Consider the following 15087-nt stretch of genomic DNA (forward strand, 5'->3'; position numbering starts at 1 on the left):
TATCTGCGTTTTGTCAATGTGTTGGGGACATTTCGGGCGCTGGGCAAGTTCCCGGGAACTGCCAGAGTCTCCCCCACTTTGCTTATGGAGCTACGCTAGGCTCTCCAGAAGACCTCGTTCGAAAGCCTTTGCTTTTACTAAAAGGGTTCTTGCCGTACTAAGGTGGTTACAGCCTTGTTGAAACATCCTAGACCGATGTGTTATAACTACATTGAACCAGCAAGCGGACGACACCTGTTGTTGTTGAACAGGTGAATATGTGAGTTTACGAAGCAGTTGATTCTCGTGCAGAAGGCTATGCGTTCAGGTCCTACATTTGTGCTTATCGGAGCCCTGCACTGTTGGAGGCGCCGTCCTTTGGATTGTGTGTCAAATCGAGGTCTGTCTGTCTCTTCAGGCGGACGTTTATGACCACCGTGGTGCTATTCAGAAGGAGAAGGGATTCCTCACTGTTGTGGGATGCCCTTTGCCTTGGATGTCCTCCCGACGTAATAGGCGGTAGGCATACAACTGTAATGTGGTGGTGTTGTGGCTCAGATTTAATAAGTCATCGGCTGTTTGTCACGCATTGCCTATGTGCACTTTGGCTTCCACATTAACCTACAAATACTCAGTCCCTACACTTTACAGAAAATTCCGTGAAGTGCTTTGGGATTTTTTTCAACACGACCAGGACTATTATTTTTATTTCTTTCTTTCATGCCTTTTCGCAGGAGGATAGTGGATACCTTCCGATCTGTGTTTCATTAAAGGCTTTCCAGTTTTTATTTCCCCAAATGGGCCAATTCTGCGCTGAGATCCTGAGATTTATACATTTAATAACACTGTGGAGTCCTGTAGCTTAGTGGTTAGAGCACTCGCTTTGCAAGCGAGAGACCTGGGTTCTATTCCCCGACAGGGTGAAACTTTCCTTTCTCCTCGTGCCTCTGTATATCTTGCAGTAAGTAGAAACCCGTGTTTTAGTCGATCGGCGGATCACTTTTCTGGGGGTAATAATCCCTTCATTAAATAAATAAATACTAATGTGGTCTCTCAATCCACGACTGTTTGTGGGGACGCTGCTGTGCGCAATTGGCTGCCGTATTGCCCCCACAAAATATACAGTCAATTCAAGCTACAGTATATCCTGTGAAGCGCTTTGAGACGTCTTGACGATGTGATAAGGCGCTGTATCAAATGCAAGGATTATTATTATAAGTGTATCACTGTGTACCCACGTTAACACTCATTACGCATGTTGTTACCCCACTGCGGGCGGGTTGTAACCTTCGAGGGCTTTTCCACGTTCAGCGTTGCCACATGCAATAAATTGCACTGGCGAAGGGAAAGGTGTGGAACTCCTTCCTCTACACAGGTAAAAGACCTGGGGGCACACATTAATGTCTTCCATTTAACGGTGCCTTGTTTTAACCTGAGGGTTAAGTGGGTTGGGGGTATGCACCGAGCAACAACAGCATGGCAAACCGCACATTGGTGCCCAAGGGAGGGTGGCTGGGGGCAATTGCCACTAATACCCGCTGCTGTTGGTGTTTTAGTGCCTGCCTTTCAGGGCTGGGCAGTCTGCGGGAGGTAAAGATGAATTGGTGTGTGTCAGTTTAAGAAAGAGGTCCAGTTGTGGGCTGCGTTGCTGTATAGCAGACTGACACTGCTATGAGTGAGTAAAAGAGCTTCCTCTGCAGGAACAGAAGGGAAATGCTTCTGACTCTCTCTCTCTCTCTCTTTCTCTCTCTCTCTCTGTGTCAGATTACATCTCCTTAAGGACACGGGCAGTGAGGAGGACAGTTAATGCAACTCCTGCTAATCCTTGGAGCCCTCAACGCCTTGAGGGAGCAGCGAAGAAAGCACCAATTTGCCAAATAAATCTTGCTAAAAGGGATCATTGATTTTTTTTCTTTTTTTTTTCTTTTGCGTTAACCTCTGCTGGAGAAGGAGGGGAAAGAAAGAGAGAAAGAGAGAGAGAGAGAGAAAAAGAGAGGAGAGTTTTTTTTTGTTGCAGTCAATAATTCTTTTCCTGGTGCTGTTTAAAACGAATGAGAAGAAGGAACTTTCTTGGATTTCTGCGGAGCTGGAGAATGAATTGAGAAGTTTCTCTTTTTTTTTGCACTGGTGACTCGAAAACTTTTCTGAAGATACTTTGAAAATGAACCCTGGTGAGTACTTTCAGATGTGGTGGTGGTGGTGGTGGTGGGACTCAGTTTTCCAACCTGGATTTGATTTGATTTATTTTATTTTTTTTTGGTTGGGTTTGGGTTTTTGGCAGGGTTGGGAAAGAGAGAGAGAGAAAAAAAGGCGTTGTGTTGAATGCACATCCGTTTAGACAGGGTTAGGGCTGTGCCTGCCCTGGTTTTCACATCAGAAAAAAAAAGGAAAAGAAAAACACAGCTTTGAAATAACATCTGGAATTGCAAATTATTCTTTTTTTAAAAAAAAAGGATCGCGGCATAAAACTTACTCCATTCCACCCACTGGCATTTTTGTTCTCGTTTCTAAAATTAAAAAAAATTGTTCTTTTAACTGCAAGAAGAAAGGCAAACAATTAATTTCTCATATCGTATTAATTTCCAATTCCAGTGCAAACTCTTTGCAAACCTGTGTTAAAATCCATTCCATGACATGATCTCAGCTCTCGGGTGCACAGCACATCAGACACTGACAGCACAATCTATATGTTATGCGTATTTTTCGGGGGAGTTGTTTGATGTTATTTGTCTGTGTAACAACTGTTATACTCCACAAGTTTCAGTTCTTGGCTACTGTATTGGAAGCTGCATTGTGTCTGGGTTTTTAGACCTTAAAACTTTTAAGACCTTAAAACAGCTGCTTCTCCAGCTGTTGCAAGTTTGGGGAATTTGAAGTGAAATCCCTTCTCTATCACCCCCTTCAGATTCTGTCTCTCTTAAGTCCGCCGGGTATACAGTCCCTTCACTGTACAGTATATCCTGTGAAGCGCTTTGAGACGTCTCGAAGACACAATAAAGCGCCGTATCAAATGCAAGGATTATTATTATTATTATTAAATCAATCTCTAAAACAGACAGACCACAAGCATTGTTAGCGAACTGCTTTATAATGTACGGCACATCAGAAACCGCGCATAAGGATTAACACGTGTTTAAGAGTTCGCACTGGAATGGAAATTAATGGAATGAATGAATGAATTATTGGCCTTTCTTAAAATAAAAGGGCACAACTCGATTTTTGAAAAGAAAAATTTCGGTACCACGCGGTACATTTCAGCTGAAAATGCACCTTTGTAATTTTTTGGTGTGTGGTTAAAGACGAATGCTGAAAAATGCACTGGGGGGGCTCCAAGCGTTCAGAAGTTTTTTTTTATAATAATATTTTTCATTCAAAACCGCACTGAAATGTTTCCGTGTAAGTCAGGAAAGGGAACAGCAGGTGGACTGAGGTCACTATTTTTTTTGGTGCTCAAAGGGTTAGTTCCCCCCCCCCTCCCGTTTGGCTTCATTGTGCTTATAAACTGAGTTGAAACATAATGGGTGGGCAAACATGTTGATTTGGTTGATAAAGGGAGCTGCTGTGGGTGAAAAACAAATCTATTCTGGATGTTGAGAAGCCGACAGATCAGGAAGCTCCCCATTTCGATGTTGTGCAGAATTAGCTGATCTCAGGTGAACAGTAGAGAGAGACAGCAAATAGCCTCGATGTCCTTGGGCTAGAAAAAAAAAGGAAAATGATCAACAACAGTAATAATAATAATCCTTGCATTTGATACAGCGCCTTATCACACCTTCGCGACGTCTCCAAGCGCTTCACAGGATACACTGTAAAGCGAATTGATTTTATATTTCGTGGGTGAAAAGCGGCACAAGACAGCTTTGTGCTCCCTACCAATATCCTGGATGATGGGTGTGAGCGGATGCTGTCCTCACTCTGGGGAGCTGAGTGCCATTGTCTGTCTCCCGAGATGTGCTGTGGGGGGGGGGGGGGGGTGTGAGGGTGGGAGGAGGAACCATTGGAGGTGAGACATTGGAGGTGGAGGCGATGGGTCAAACAGGGATTAGAACCAAGATAGGGTGGTACCTTGACAGGTTGAGGGAGGGAAGGTGATTGAGGAGGATGGAGTTGTCAGCAGAGCGATTGAGGGGGATAAGGAGGAAGATTGAGCTCAGGTCACAAAGAGAGTATGTCGTTGGTGACTTTGACAAGGGTGGAAGCTGGAAGGGGAGGAACCTAAGCAGGCGATGGAGGGAATGGCTTTAACCTAAATGCCAGACATGCAACAACAACAACAACAAGATTGCATTTATAGAGTGCCTTTCACGTCGGGAGGACGTCCCAAGGCGCTGGATAGTTGGGTCGGGACCCGAGCAGGGGGGAAATGGTCAGGGTGAGGGGAGGGAGCGAGGAGTGGGTAGAGAGTCAAGAGGGGAGCTGAAGGCACAGATTACTCTTACTATATAACATGTCCTCCTGCTTTGAACATTTAATGTAGGGCTTCAGGTGAGATACCAAATAAGAAAGCGATGCTCTTGACCTTATGCAAATGGTCTCATTCAAGCCTCTGGTCGATATTTGTTTCAAAAGCATATTTGGAGAACTTTGTGTTTGTCAAACTGAAAGATTGGAGACTGGAAGACTTTGAAATTCTGGACACACATTGTCAACGTCAAGCAGTTCCAGCTACGTTTAATACAGACTAAATTCAGAGCAAAGTTCCCTCTACATTGTTCCGTCCCCAGGTACATCAGTTCAGCTACTGTATAGCATGGGTGAGATGCAGAGCAAAGCTACCTGTACTCTCTCCAACAATGTATTGTACCTCAAAAGTGTAGACGCTGCTACATCTCCTACATTGGCCAGCCTGTAGCCTCTTGGAATGAGATTTCCGATGTAATGGACATGATCCAAACTTCCAAACTTGTTCAATGCAGGATTTTCCCAGACAACACACCGAGGAGGCTTTCATCCCATCGGAAAGAACAGAATTGAGGAGAGGAATATAAAATGAACAGTCATTGAGCTATCCTTGAGTTAGGATGATATCTTCCCCCTGCACATGGATTGCTCTTTCCAAGAGCACAGACACAATGGCCCATATATTGACTTCTCTGCTATAAATGTCCAGGGTTCTATGGAATAAATGAAAGCAAAAGAAATGAATGTTGCATCGATTAACAACTAAACAGAGGTGAATAGAAGTCCTTATAGATAAACTGCTCCCTTCCAACATCCCACCAGTTCTGACGAAAGGTCATCGACCTGAAACGTTAACCCACTTTCCTCTCTCCATAGATGCTGCCTGACCTGCTGAGTGTTCCCAGCGACTTCTGTTTTTATTTTATGAACAGGTGTACGTTTAGGAATGAGATTGCGAATTACGAGTAGAATTAGGGAGAGCGGAGTAACTTTGCAGATCATCTTCTCGAGCGATTAAATGGGTTGGTTGGAATCCTCGAGTTCTTTAAAAAGTGCAGCAAAATATCTGTCTGTGCTGAGACAATCAGTTCCCCCACAGAGAGCAGTTTACAATTCAGCTTAATGAAACCTTAATTAACAAGGGTAGATAGTTTATCAAGCATAATTGCCTGATGAGCAGATGCTGAACCTTGATAGATGCTCCTGTTTGAAGGAATTAATTTGCACTTCAGAAGCAGTAGCACAAGACAAACTCTATCCGTAACAGCTTGCAATTTAGGAATAATCAGGTTTTATAAAGACTCGATCATGAGGCTTCAATTACCTCTCCACTCCCTGTTTGTACTCTTGAGGCGCGTCAGTGTTCTTGTGTGCTAACGTACATTCACACTCTATGTCTGTACAAAATCTAATTGCTATATATTTTTCTAGACCTTAAGAAACCACCTTTAGCACCAAAACCCAAGTTTCTGGATCATTTGGTTCTTCCAAAAGTCCATCCTTCTCTGGTACCAAAACCAGATCTTCTGCCCAGCCCAACATCAGCGTCCAGGGGTCCTAAACCACCGCTTGCCCCCAAACCAAACGTGCCCAACAACCTGCCGTTTGCCGAGCTAAAACCTGCCGAGTTACACAAGCACAATGACCTAAACCGATGCACTAATGGGAAAGTCTCATTTTCTCAAGAGGAAATTAATGAGGAAAATGAGAGCAACAGCATATGTTTGGATTCTATTGGAATAGAAATAACTGAAGGTGTTTGTCTAACAGAGGAAGTTGATGCAAACGATGAACACATCGCCAGTCCTGAAGAACTGCACCGCGAAGATGAGGGTATCAATGACGAAACTGCAAATGTTGACTCGTCAGATGACACTGAAGAGAGTCAATCGACAAACCCGACTGAAAAAGTTGGAAGTCTCGATGAAGATAATGCCTCGAGCAGCAGGAACTGCAATGAGGATCTTTCATCTGACGTAGATCCCAAAGAGGTAAACCAGAGCTTTGAGGAAGCAATGAGTGAAGATTTAAGCTCGGAAGAATTGCTGAATTGTGATTCTCTTGAAAACTCTACAGCATCTGATCGGTTGCTCAATATGGAAGTTGCAAATGTTGGTCTTTTGGTTTCAGACGTTTTGGGAGAGGCTGAAAGTGCATCAGGAAGGACGGAATCGCCCGTTGTTGAAGAGAATGAAACAGAAAATGAATGCAGGGAAGATGGCGCTCAACCGTACACAGACGACACTGATTGCCAAATAGTTCCACTGGAGGAGGACAGTGTTTCACAGCTGGATGGGTTCCCCCAGGGAGAACCAACATTTGAGGATAGTGAGTTATTCACAGACGCTCATAATCCATGCGTTAGCGAAGACCTGTCAAACATACAACTCCTTGAGAGTGAAGTGGTTGAAGAAGGTCCAGACTGTGACATAGCTTATGGCGATGCTGTTCTTACTGATACTGTTCTAGATGAGTGCACTTCAGAAGAAAATCCTGAACCATTATTGGAAAGCGACTCAGTGCCTGAGGTATATATAGTTAATGATGAAGATTGCATTGACGATAAGTTATCGAGTATAATGGAAGAGAACGAGGGGCTCGATGAAGAGCAGTACATCGAATCATCAGACATCTGTGCATTTGAAGACAAAGAAGAATTAAATGAGGAGCTAATAGAATCGTCAAATACCCCTCGCACTGAAGAGCCAGACAGCCTCGAAGAGGACGCAGAATCTTTGTCTGTTTTGAAAACTGAAGAGCAAAACGATCCTTTTGAAGAAGCAACAGCATTAACCTGTGTCCCTGCAGATGATGAACAGAGTGAGCTTCATGAAGAACATACAGAATCATTGTGTATCTCTACAGCCGAACAAGAGCCCACAGAAACATCGGATGTGTTTGAAGAAAGAAACGGCGATGGTGAAAAGGTAGACTTCGGAGAATCATCGAGCGTCCGTGAAGAAAAAGATGATCTGGATGAAAAAGAATCCACAGACTCTTGTGTCCCTACGCATGAGGAAAACCGAGAGCTGGATGAGGAGAAAGAGACTGCGGAGATATCCGAGATCTATAATGAAGGTGCAGAGGAGAGTGGCGTAGACATTACAAACAGTGAAGTAGAACCTCAGTCGGGAAACGAAAGTGGGCCATTGTTGTTGGAAGAAGCAGAACGGATAGACAAAATAGACGACTTGCCGTGTGTGTATTTTGTGAGCGATGATTCGGGGTCAGTGGACGAAACCAATGGCGAGGCTGAATGCGATCGAGCTTTTACTGTAGACAGAAGAAACACTATTACCAGGACAAGATCTCTGACTGGCAAAGTCCCAGAGACTGTTCCAGAAGAAACTGGCCCAGAATCTGAAGCACCACCTTCATCCCAGGAACCTGACGGAACAGTTGCAGAGGAGCACAGTGGGGTGAAGATGGACGGTGAACTGTGTGAGAACATAAGGACTATACCTGTAAAACCCAAACGCTGCTTATTTTACCCTCGCTCGTATTCTGTAGAAAGCAGGGATCTGTCTATTTCTGTTTGTAGAGAAACAGATGGCTCATCAATGGAGGACAGCAGAATGAAGAGGAAAGATGAGAACCTCTTTCAACCCTGCGTTGTTGTGTCATCGAGTAGTTTATCAAAGAGAATCCACGTCCCATTATTTGGTGTCTCAAATCCTTCATCAGTCGTGGATATACCACCCCCTTTCGAACTAGCCAGCATCACCAAAAAACCCATCACTAAGAGTTCACCGTCGCTTTTAATCGAAAACGAATCTCCGGATAAATATTTGAAGCAGAGCTCCAAGAAGAAATCGTCGTTCAAGCGCTTCTTACCGATCAAACTGTCCCTCAAGAAGAAGATCGAGAGCAAGATCGGGGTGGAAGTTAACATGTGCAGAACAGCTTCCGAAATCGGCCATCACGGGTCGGCGAGGGTTTTGGATTTTGACAGAAGGAGTTTGGGAAACTCGCCCCAGTTAAAATCCCGGTCGGGCAAGATGAGGGCGTCAGACTCTGCCTCCACGTTTTTGTTTTACAAGGACGGCAAGAAGAAAGGGATGCCAAAAACCTTCAGCAGAACCGTGTCCAGAGTGGAGTCCTTTGAGGACCGGTCAAGACATTCTTATATGTCGCTCCCTCTAACGAAACCGAGATCTATTTCGTTCCCCAACGCCGACACCTCCGACTACGAGAACATTCCAGCCATGAGTTCGGACTACGAAAATATCCAAATCCCTCCCAGAAGGTGCGCACGGGCTGGGACCTTCACCGAGTTTTTCGAGGATCCCAGCAGAGCATTTTCCTCGGCTTGTGAGAACGACGGCTACGTGGACATGAGCAGCTTTGCGCCATTTGACACCAGGCAGTTCGTAGACCAGGAATCTGAAAGGTAATGCCAATACTGTGATTTTATTTTTGCTGGTCTGTGGTTTTAAGAGTTTGTTTCTTTCTGCAGCAACCGGCCCGCGGTCGATTGAGAGTTTTGCATGAATTGGCCAGAGTTTGACTGTCCTTGTGGAAACCCTCCTGATGCTCTGTTCTGCCCTCACTGCATGGGAGTAAAGTTGAGATTACAAATGCACAGGTTCTGGGGTGGGTGGGGGGTGCAGCGGTCAGCCGGGTGTCTGACACGTGGAAATCCATCACCGTTGCTTAAGGGTCTCCAAACCAAGCTGAGATTTCCAGGCATCTCACCTACACGTAGAAATCCCAGAGATGGATTGTAAGAATGGAATGCGCTCTCTCTCTCTCTCTCTCTCTCTCTCTCTCTCTCAATCTCTCTGTCATTCCCTGGAGGGTTACATCCTGCTTACCTAATTCCGGAAAGTATTAGGCGCAGGTTGGCAAGAACCAAGTCTTGGGAGGAGCCCAGAGTGTGCGTCGTGGTACTGCACTAAGATAGTAAAACCCTTATCACCCCATTCTCCTGCATCGAGCGTGTGTTGGGCTTCTATTGAGCTGTGCTTCCAGACTGGTTCATCTGACACCAGTTATTTAAGCATTCCCTAAGGTGATCTTAAATCACTGTAACGTTAGCTGCAAAAAAAAAAAGCACCTCTTACTGATTACATTTATTGTAAGGATAGTCCCTGAGTTTGTCTAACAAGGAAAATGGACAAATTGAACCTGCCAAATTATCACAATTTAATATTTGATTTCGAAGTCCTCTTTCAACACATTTAACATTCCTTTGTCTGACACCAATCTCCAGTATTCTTAAACGCACCCAGTCACTGCGCTTCTGAAGGGTTTCCAACATGTCCGGACAAGCAAAACCGAAAGAGACTGCAACTTTAAATCATCAGCAAAAGTGATAGGGACAAATGAGCACCTGAAGCCATTCTTGAGCAAGTTGTCATTTCTAAAGGATAGAGGGATTAAGGGATATGGGGATAGAGCGGATAAATGGAATTAGATTAGAAGATCAGCCATGATCTTATTAAATGGCGGGGCAGGCTCAAGGGGCCAAATGGCCTATTCCTGCTCCTACGTCTTATGGTCGGAGCAGTTATCTATTCTGGTGAAAATGTCATGTAAAGGAAGCACAGATAAATCAATCATTTGGTACCAATTTAAATGCATGAGCCACTTGCTGCCCATATCTGCCCATGACGTTGCTGGCTGGTATCACGCAGAGAAAGGTTTTGGTGTCTGCTTTATTGACAATGAGAGACATTTAAGATTTTCAATCCAATTGGCTGCTACTGTTGAATATGATCTTTTTAGTTGTTTTTGTTGTACGCCATCATTTCCCTACGAGAAGTATGATTGTTTGTTTCAGAGAAACACGAGGACTTTTCCAAGGATTTTGTTTTCTCTAATGGATGGTTTCATTGATGAAGCTCCAACACAAATGATGGTTTTAATGATGAGAGCTCAACAAAACCATCCGAGTTGCATTATTCTGATGCTGCGATTATGTTACTGTCTGAATCTCCCTCCTGCCAATACACACTGGCCGCAAACGACATCATACGCTAACAAAATGGAGACAAAACATACTCAAAAACAACTCAAAACACGGAGTGATCTGAAATGTAGTGATTGTGTATTTTGTGGGCGAAACGCGGCAGCCAATTGCACACAGCAGCGTCCCACAAACAGTCGTGGATTATTAGTAGTAGTTTTTGAAGGGATTATTACCCCCAGAAAGTGATCCCCCAATCATCTAACAAGCGGGTTCCTATTTATTAATAGATAAACAGAAGTGTGTATGTGGAGTAGGAAAACTTGCCTAAAGTTTTGCCCTGCCGGGAATCGACCATGGGCCCTAAAGTCAGAGTTGTTATCACTTTGGGAAAGGTCTACGTTGATACGGGTACATGGAACTATTATTGGAAGTGTTCACCAAAGATATTTTGCCATAGCTGTCTTGTGGTTTCCTGATGGATGCACATCATATTCATTGTCCTCTAGCGAGACATTGTCTTGCTCCACCATTGCTCTGATTGTATCGTCATCCAGGGCAGAGGAACCTTCTGTCAATTGCAGAGGTCTAGAGCATGCAACAGTGGACAAATATGGTCTACCTTTTGGGATTCAGCCAAGTTATGGGGTTGGCCAGGAGGCTTTTTGATTGAACAAAGGACTTGGGGGTTTCTCCAGAAAAACACAAAAACAGAGAATTATGTAACTTATAAGTTTTGTCCCTACTTATGCCTCCCTCATCCCACAAGAAACCCACCACCTGCTCCCTTGACCCCACTCCAACACCGCTCTTGTCCGCCTAGATTCCTCTCCTCGCGACACTGCTAGCCGACGTCAAAAAATCTCTCACTTTTCAAAAGCACAGTATCCCCGCCTCAAAAGTGCCAGCATCATCACACCCCTCCTCAAGTGCCCTCAGTGGATCCCTTCATGCTTGGCAGCTCCTGTCCCATTTACAAACTGCCCTTCCTTTCCAAGGTCCAGGAACAATTCGGCACCTCCCAGCTTCATTCCTTCCTCTCCCACCACTCCCTCCATGAATTCCTCCATTCTGGCTTCCACCCAGCCCACAGCATTGACCCTTCCCAGGTCAAAGTCACCAACAGTGTTCTCACCTGCAACCAGGATTCCCTTTTCCTCCTTGTCCTTCCCTCATCTCTCTGCTGAATTTGAGACCGTCGACCGCTCTGTTCTTCCTTCGCTCTCTTTCTCTTTCGTCCTTGCTCCATCTCCCTGGCTCTGTCATTTCTTGGTTTCACTCTTACCAACCCAGCAGCAACTTCACTTTGTGTCTTCCAATGGCTTCTCATCTTGTCCCAGCGTAATTACATGAGGAGTTCCTCAGGGCTCTATCCTTCACCATCGGTATGCTTCTCCTTGATGAGACATCAGCCTTAGGGACGTGATCCATTTATACACGATCATGAATGGCAGACATCTATTTCTCTGCCTCTCACTCCCTCAGCTTTCCCTTGTCTTTGCAACATGGCTTGCTTTCACCCCTATCTCAAGCCCTCCCCACCATCCCCCAAGGCTACAGAGACACTCATCCACACCTTCACCAAGTCCCGGCTCGATCCAGAATTCTGCAGCCCCAGCCCTCCCACAATAGGCACCGCAAGGCCATCACCCCATCCTTGCTTGGCTCCACTGGCTCCCGTCCCTCAGGACATCCAACTCAGATCCCCTCATTCTGCCCCCACCTTTATTTGGTAAACTTTTAGCCATTTTTCCCCAGTCGTGGAGCCTTTCCTCCTCTCTCTCCGTCTTCAAAACCTGCCTGAAGACCCATCTCTTTGACGATATCTTTTGGGTAACTTTCCTCTCCTTCCATCCTGCGCAGCTCGGGAGGAGTCTCAGTTAACCCTTCGGGCTAAGGAAGCGCCAAGTCAGGATTCCTGCTGCTAGTTATGCATACTGGGAAGCACATGTACATGGGTATCAAATGAATGATACACTAGTTTGCTTGGCTGTGATTCCTTTCGCTTGTACATGAAAGATGGCCTCTTTGATGAGTTGTCTCTGGGGGTACTAAGAATTTAAGAACATAAGAATTTCCTCGTGAATGAAGACCAAGGTCCAGCTAGTTCGCCTTCCACCATCCTGGCAGTCGCTTGACACGTCGTGTCCCAAACGATATACCGCATTGTATCCCGAAATATTATGTTCTCGCAGAAATCCATTTAATTTGTTCTTTAAACAAACAACACTTTCTCCTTCCACCGTCTCTCTAGTATTAAATTAGTAATATTAATTATTAGTAATAAAGATTTTTATTAGGGTACGAACGCCTATGGAACCATCCAGCAGGGAGCATGGTGTCCTTGAGATGATTAGGGAAGAAAACGGGGGAGAGATGAAATAGAATTTTGAATTTACCAAATCCTTCCCCTATCCTTTAATATTGGACACAATTCCTAATTGAAGTATTTACCCACAGCCTAGTTTTAGAGCTGCTCACCCGACCATTACATTTCACCTGAACCTGGAATAGTTTAGCACTTCCAATCAATTCTATCCGCGACACAAACTCTTGCGGACAGTTTGTTTCCTTTGATTAAATTGATTTTGTTGAAGGAATTATTAAGTGACTGAGGTACAAGGGTTTACCAGTCTGCTGTTTGCTCAGCAAGCCAAGTGCAATACATCTTTCTGACCTAGTTACGCATTTTTATGCATTAACCAGAATATGACCGGTTCAAATCTCCTCATTAAAATGTTTTTAAGTGCATGATTTATATTTTAAAAGAATAATATTTTAAAATGCAGCATCTGCCAAGGACTTCCAAGTGCAGACAGACATGTATTGACGTTCACATTAAGCGCAGGGATTTGGGGGACGGTGTGGTATCTTGAAGGAAGTGAATGTGATGATGATGATAATAATAATAATAATCCTTGCATTTGATAAAGCACTTTACTTATCAAGTCTTCGAAACGTATCAAAGCCCTTCACAGAATATACTGTGAAGTGAATTGGCGATATTAAATGTCTCGCTTTACAGGTGAATGATGGCTGTTTGCTTACTTGAGGGAAAATTGGAAGTGGGGAAACATAAAGTTTGAATGGATTCTCTAATTTGACATAATGGACCTGACTGGTGGTACAAGGTTCCTGCAGTGCCTGACATAATACTACTAATCATTCTTATCCTTGAAACGTCTTCAAGACATTTCAAAAGTGCTTCGCAGAGTGTACTGCAAAGTGAATTGACTGTGTATTTTGTGGGCGAAACCTGGTGTAAACGTATCCTGATCTGAGTGGTGTTGCCAATCCTATGTCAGCTGCATAGCGTGTTTGTTTTAAGGGACTTGATGCTGCCTTTTTTTTTTACACAAGCTTTGTTTTCATTGTTAAGGAAAGCCATTTTCCATTACAAAAACAGGGTGGTACATTCTGCTGTGTGTGTTGGCCCTGAAGCAGCCAAACCCCATTGTTTCTGCCTGCATTTGAACTCGTATGTGTTCTTTCTGTTTATCATGTTCTACTCAGTTTTATTGCCTCTTTTGAAGATGTAGATTCCTCTTAATTCATACAATAGAAATTCCCCAAACTGTACTTCAAGTTGGCATGGAGATAATTATCCAAAATATAAATTGAACAATAAAAACGGTCCCATTTGTTCTCACTTTAGCCTTAGTTGGTTGCTGCTACCAATCACCGTGGAGTCAGAAAAAGACAAGGGATATATCAAACTTTGAATTGAGCACAGATTTGGGTACTCGATGATTGAACCCAAACCAAAACAACAACTCGCATTCATATAGTGCCCTTCACCCAGGAGAGCGTCTTGGAGCATTGAGTCAACTCTTATCTCCACTTCTGTGTGTGGTTTGGTACTCATTAATTACTGCGCTATCGAGGTCTAACATAGCTGCATCACATACACATCACAATTTGGTCACTCAATCCACGACTGTTTGTGGGACACTGCTGCCACGTTTCGCTCACAAAATAGTCAATTTACTATATATACATATATATATCCTGCAAAGCGCTTTGAGACGTCTCGAGGAGGTAATAAGGCACTGTATCAAATGCAAGGATTATTCTATCAATGGAAATGCTACAAGCTTCGTCATCCACCAATGGCTCCAGAAAAAAATAACACAAATGACAATTTAAGCACAAGCTGTTAAACAGTTTGAACACTGTTGTCATTCCTAACTGATGGATTTTCCTTGCTGGGTGCGTTTCTATCGTGTTAATTGACTGATTAAGCATTATTGTTGCACACATGGGAAATATGAGCAATTGAAACAGTTAAAAAAGTAATGAGGGTTGATCAGTGAAAGGAGATGAAGTGGTGAAGTACATTGCTGGAAGAACAACAGGATCTCTTCATTTCAGTTGAGTGCCTGTTTGGGCCTTGCAACTGTTTGGGGCTATTTGCATGTCCTTCCACAGGATGCTTTTACATTTAATACACCTTTCGACGAGCAAATACGTTCCTAACGTTTTAACAAAAAAAAATCCGAGCAGCTATAAATGTGGTATGATGTGTTCGATGAGTAAAGATGTGGTTTTACACTGTTGTGGTTTATACATAGTCTACTGTGTGGTCTGGAACAACAACAACATGCACTTATATAGAGCCCTCCATGCAGGGTAGCTTCTCAGGCTAATCATAGTTGTAGCAGTGAGAGACTGACATTGATTGACACGTTACTGTATACAATACTCTGTCTTAAGTATACTCTATGATGACATGTTCACTGTATATTAATAGGTGATGCAGGGATCCAATAACTGTAGTTTCGGGAAACCAGGGATTAGAC

At 43.9% G+C, this 15087-nt stretch overlaps 1 protein-coding gene across 1 annotated transcript in view; it reads left to right on the forward strand.

The window, feature by feature from the left end:
- The first annotated feature begins 1963 nt into the window (after window positions 1-1963).
- Window positions 1964-15087, forward strand: part of LOC103176723 (FYVE, RhoGEF and PH domain-containing protein 5) — a 62606-nt gene continuing 49482 nt past the window's right edge. The window contains exons 1-2 of the mRNA XM_042339707.1: window positions 1964-2150; window positions 6151-8770. Coding sequence (XP_042195641.1) covers window positions 2141-2150; window positions 6151-8770 — 2630 coding nt within the window. The 5' untranslated portion in view covers window positions 1964-2140. The remainder of the gene's footprint in view (window positions 2151-6150; window positions 8771-15087) is intronic.

The sequence above is a fragment of the Callorhinchus milii genome, unplaced genomic scaffold, assembly GCF_018977255.1.
Source record: "Callorhinchus milii isolate IMCB2004 unplaced genomic scaffold, IMCB_Cmil_1.0 Scaffold12, whole genome shotgun sequence".
Taxonomy (NCBI): domain Eukaryota; kingdom Metazoa; phylum Chordata; class Chondrichthyes; order Chimaeriformes; family Callorhinchidae; genus Callorhinchus; species Callorhinchus milii.